The sequence below is a fragment of the Argiope bruennichi genome, chromosome 1, assembly GCF_947563725.1.
Source record: "Argiope bruennichi chromosome 1, qqArgBrue1.1, whole genome shotgun sequence".
NCBI lineage: Eukaryota > Metazoa > Arthropoda > Arachnida > Araneae > Araneidae > Argiope > Argiope bruennichi.
The window spans coordinates 27,505,116-27,511,115 of NC_079151.1; the positions used below are offsets into that span (position 1 = coordinate 27,505,116).

The following is a 6,000-nucleotide window of genomic DNA, read 5'->3' on the forward strand; positions in this document are numbered from 1 at the left end:
CTTATTTTTTTTTTCTGGTGATATTCAGAAGAATATGAAGAGCATAGCTTTTGATATACTCTGTTTCACCCTAACTTGGCAGTAGTGTATATTCTAGGCTAGCGAAATCGCAGTCGTTGTCAGGGGAACTGGGTTACTTTAAAGTACAAAGTTACTAGAAATGCAGATCGTTGGCGAAACTTTATCTCGCAAATTTTTCGCCAAATAGTAAATATTTATTTATTTTATTATATTATCACTTTTTTCGGAGAATTAATTGTTTCCTTATTTTCATTATTTTTTCAATAATATTGATACATTTTAATAAATCATTAATGTTATTTCATTTCGTTTCATCGTTTCTCAAAAGAAAACCCTAAATCTTTCAATATTCTGTAAAGCGTAGTTCGGTTAATGATTTTTGAAAAGATATCTGTATCATCGTTCACATCTTTTAAAACTTTATCTAATGTTGGGATCTCATTTCTACGAAAAAATGCATGGATTTTTCGTCAAATATAGGATAATGTAAAATCATCATATTTTACAAGACCTGAATGTTTACCTACTAAGCCAGGTCGCTTCTTTCCAGGGGTACTTAAAGGACTGGATGCCTTTATTTTTTTTTCAAAAAGGAAACTGTTCATTGCGAAACAACTGTATGGTGCGAAATTTTATCGACGATTTGATTAATAGAATCTTGAGGGTTTTCTCGGAGTCGAGAATAAACATTTTAATATGTTTCTGCATGCTTCACTTTTTGTTGGTTTCACTCGTCTTGAAGGTGTGCACAGCTTAGTCGGTGATAACACTTTCTATTTATCAGATATTTTAGAAGTGAATAAAAATGACAAATCGAATAAATATTCAACAATCAAAACTAATAACTACTAATGTGATTAATAGTATCAAAAATATCAGCTGGTAAAAAAGCGAGAATGAAGAAGTACGAAAGATGATAACGGTTGCGAACTGAATGAAGCTGAGTTGGCGGAAAAAAGCGCGAAATATTTGACCTTGAAGACCGGTCCTAGCCAAAGTGGAATTCATTATGTCAATCTTTTAGTTTTATTCATTCGCTTTATTTACAAAATACTTAACAGATAAGCACTTCTAACTTGAGAATAATTTTAAATACATACTGATCAAAAAACAGATTTCTGTAATTTATGATATTATTTGATAAATTTCCGTGCATTTTAACTATTTTAAAGTCGGAATTCATGGGGAACTCTTTTCCAACGTGGAGCATCACATTTTCTACCTTTTACAATACTGCCAAGTTAGGGTGAAACAGAGTATAGTAAGCAACAGATATCGGTTAAAGGCACACATTAAAAATCTTTAATTATTAATTGAAATAAAATTTAAATAATTTCCTTATAAATATTTTTGCTTTTTTTTTCTGGAGTTATTCAGCACTAAAACTTATCTAATGATAAAAAAATAAAATTGAAAAAACTGGTTGCAAATTATTTAATAAATAAAATCTTAAAAAGTATTCATAATTTTATTTGAAATATTGAATACAAATTTTAGCCAAACAAAATGTTTTTCTTACTATAAACTAAGATGAATTGAACATAATTGTTAAATACAAGATATTTATTGTTTAAAACTTGTTAACATATATACTTGATACATTTTTAAAAATAGAATGATTTATTTATTTTTCCTTTAAAAAATGTTTACCAGTATTTGGAATAACCACAACAAACAATCCTTCAATAGTAGCTATTGTTGGAGCTGTATAAATGTTTTTATAAGGAATCTTGAGAATTAATTTCCCTATAATAAAAAAAAATAAATTAATAAGCAAAACCATTCAAAAGAAATCTTAATAAAAAAAAACTCATATTTAATTATTTATCAAAACTGAAATGATTATACACTTAAAGATAATCATACAGTACTGATGACATCTTTTGCATCTTGTGTAACTTTTTCATATATGAAAATCAATTTTGTATGACGAATGAATTTGATTATGTCTGATGTGATTACACGTAACAATAACTTTAACTGATATGCATAGTATTTTATGAAACAAATATGGATTAGAAATATTGGAAAAAATCATTTAATTTTTTCAAGAAGGATATTGGAAAGTCAATGCTTTATTTCACTTTCATTTTAAAAATGTTTTTTGGGAACATTACATTGTATTTAAGTTTTCAAAATAAGCCCAAATAAATATGGTAATGGTTATACAGAATACAGTAATTAAAAAATTGTTTTCAATAATCACGTGAGAGGGAGGGATTTACTACAAATTTTTTAAAACTTACAAGAATAATATTTTTTAAATTAAAGCAACTAATAAAGCTTTTTCAGTTTTTCATAAATAAAATATTGAAAATTAGAATATTTTAAATGTATGCATATGTATTAATTTTTATAAATATACTACAAATAATTCTAAAATTACTTGAACTTTTTATAAATTTATACCTTATCTTTTAAAATAGAAATAGTTCAAAGAAAGATATTATGTGGATTTGCAGATAATTTTTTTAACTGTAATGTTGAAATGTGTGATAAGATAACTAATGAAATACAAGGTTAAAAAAATATCTAGGATCTTAAATTTTATCTCCTTTAATACATCTGATGTTTTTTTAACATTTTTTCATTTTGTAATTAATAATGCAATTTCAAAATCCAGACATACAAGATAAAATTCTTATGATAAAATAAGAATCCTTTCTCTTATCATCAAAGATAGCAAGAATATGAATAGAGAAAAGTAACATACAAGCACTCTTGAAAATGAAATATTTTTAAGGTAGTCATAATAAAATGCTGTAGATTTTTAAATGACTGAAATCATGATGAAAACATAGAAGAATATAGTTGTGTTTCACTTTGGTTAAAGATTGTATAATTTAATTATATTTACTTACCTAAATGTCCTGATACAACTTTAATTGGAAGATCTAAATCATCTAATGCACTTTCTTTTACATCAAGATGCTTTAAAGTAACATCTCCTATAGGACAAACAGTAAATTACAGATATGTAATTTTTACAGAAATGTTTGTACATAATAAGAAAAATAGAGAAATAATTGCAATCAATATACAAAAGCAATATTAAAATACAGAACTTAACTTTGGTACAATCATTGTGATTGATAAGATAATTAGCTTAGTAAAAATAACTTTAACAAAGCAAAATAATCAACACACTGAATGCATCAATAGAATGGACATTCATTTATTCGTAATATTTTGTGCATTAAATCATCATTATTAAACTGAAAATCAATTTATAATAATTTAAGTTGTCTTTTCAAAATTAAATATTTTATATTTTTGATTATAGTCAAATTAAACCTATCTTTAAAAAAATCTATCAGATGTAAATCAGCAGGCAAATATTTGGTATATCTTAAGGATGTGCTTCTTATATGGGATATTTCCAGGGCCCGACTTAGCCTAATTGGGGCCCAGGACAAAAACTTCTTTGAGAGCCCTCTATGCTTCACTACTTTAATATGAAGAACCAAACTTTATGGAAGTATTTAAATTTTTCACTTCATCATAGATATATAATAAGAAAATTGAACAGAACCTAAAATAGCTATAAAGTAAAAAATAGTTCATTAAAGAAGGAAATGTAAAATAAACTTTTTATTCGATTTGGGGCCCCCTCTGATGTGGGGGCCTAGGGCAACCGTCCCATATGTCCCTGCCTTAGTCAAGCTCTGGATATTTCTTTCCAATCTAATATAATTTTTTTTTTTTTTGCCATACAGATATATTTCACTTTGTAGCTGAATTCTTCTTTCATGAAATTTCTAAAGAATGAATGGTTGGGCAAGCAATTAACTTACTTGCATAATTTTGAAAATATAGGTAGAAAGTGTTTTCCAACTTAAACGGGTTTAAAAGTAAGGTAATAGATTTTTGCTTATTCATATCAAAATTATAAAAAAAAAAAAATTAAAAAACTTGGTGCAATTAATTGAATCATACTATGGGATAAACTATTAGGGGGGGGGGGATTCACATTTAAAACAGCAACATAATTAAAAAGAAATATATTTTGATATTTGATTAAATAGATAATCATAAGGATACATTTAGTAAAATTCACCAATAAATCTGCAGTTACCTGCAATTTTGAGCATAAGAACTATATCTAACAAAAACCAAAAATTACAAATTAAGTGAATCATCAATACTCAAAATATCCCTTCAAATTTCTATAGCAGAAATATTAATTAATACGATAAATATACTGTTAAAACTGCATTAAACATTTACTAATTGGGTAAAACTGAAAAGTTCAAAAACTTTTTTAATATTATAAATGACATATGTTATGTTAAATAATATATTATAAAACACATTTTAATCAGACAATGAAAAGTATAATCTAGTTAAATTCTCGTTCAACTTTAAAAATATTTTTGATTGGAAACAGTTTAGATAATATGAAACAAAAATTATTTCAAATCCATTTCAGTTTAAAAATGAAAATGCAAGAAGCATATATATTGCTGATAGAAAAAAAAAAAAAATGCTTTCTTTATATATTTAATAATTTATTTTTTGTCATGTTTAATTTTAGTTTTCTTTAATGCCTTCATTCACATCTAATATTTGAATATGTAAGATATGTATGTGTCTCAAATTAAAGCCCTTTACATGAAAATATAAAATTAATTTTAGGCCATCATGAATCTTATTGTACTGAATACTCATATACATGTATACTTATAATTATACTTATATTGTAATACTTATTAAAGGTTCATATATATTTAATCATGAAGTCAATAAGTAAAAAGTAATTTTCTATATTTAATGTACATGTTTTAATCAAAGGTATTAATTTCATGCATCAATAATTTATTAAAGATTAATTTATCAATTACAATTAATATTTCACTTAATAAAATCCATAATCCTTAATAAATAATATATACTTTAATAAAATCATTAAAGATGAGATATAGCATGTCCCATTTTAATATTTAAATTTTTAAATAATCCAATAAAATTTTCAAGCATTGTATTTATTTCAGGAAACAATATTAAAATTATTTCTTAGAATGAAATCGGATAATTTATTTGAATCTACTATACTAAAGTAAAATGGCTAGAGTTAAATTTTATTATTTAATATTGGAAAAATTTGAGCTAAATATGTGGATGAGTCATGGGTGGATCATAGTGCGTATGTACTCGGCAATATGACAGGCGTTTTCGGTTTCGTTATGAACTTTCAAAGTTTAATAAGACGAAACAGTGTTTTACTTACCGCCCCAAATGCCTAATTTCAACTGAGAACTGTCAAAATTTTCAACATAATCTCCAAGAAGTTTGTTTAAAAGACTTGCTACAAGTGATTCGAAAACCATATTTTATTTCTTAATTTAAAAAAAAAATTACTGAAATTACTTTATTAGTAATCGATATTAAGTTTCTTTTTAATTCAAAATTATTCTTTCCGGACCATGAATACAATCCTTTATTTCTAACATAGTGAAAGCTTTATTTCTATTTGAACCGTAATGCGGTACTTTTCAGCAATATTTGGAACTCACAGCCGCATACGATAAAAATATTAGCTCTCCGGATATTCGACTATCACGTGCCATAAAAAGATAAACAAACACAAGGTAAATAAATAAATTAGAATTTTGTCAACATTTGTAATGTGAGAATTTTTAAATAAGTTAAAAAATTTTCTTCCTATTTGTAAATAACTTTGTGCTTGGTATTCTTCATTTTTATTTTTGTTTTTCATCAAATAAAAATATGTGCATCAGGTAATAATAAACCACCGAAGAAGCGAAAAGAGCAGTAATTCTTGGCATCATCGATAGTCGATGGATGGATGTGGAATATTTGGCTTATGCAATATCAAATACTCAAAAATACCATAATAGTAAAGTATTACCTAGGAGCTATGATTCAATCACTGATATAACTCTAACAAAATCTTTTTTCAATTACCCCTCTTGAGTCAGTAATTCAATCAATTAAAGGGCCCAATTCAATATATTTAAT

The 6,000-nt window shown here is 25.6% G+C and overlaps 1 protein-coding gene across 7 annotated transcripts in view; it reads right to left on the bottom strand.

Annotated features, from left to right (window-relative positions):
• The window catches only part of LOC129977637 (intermembrane lipid transfer protein Vps13-like), a 123,223-nt gene extending 117,674 nt beyond the window's left edge, over positions 1-5,549 (bottom strand). For all 7 annotated transcript variants that reach the window (XM_056090576.1, XM_056090575.1, XM_056090579.1 and 4 more), the window contains exons 1-3: positions 5,249-5,549; positions 2,883-2,969; positions 1,672-1,767 (exon numbers count right to left, since the gene is read on the bottom strand). In XM_056090576.1, coding sequence (XP_055946551.1) covers positions 1,672-1,767; positions 2,883-2,969; positions 5,249-5,348 — 283 coding nt within the window. In that variant the 5' untranslated portion in view covers positions 5,349-5,549. The remainder of the gene's footprint in view (positions 1-1,671; positions 1,768-2,882; positions 2,970-5,248) is intronic.
• Between the last annotated feature and the right edge of the window lie 451 nt (positions 5,550-6,000).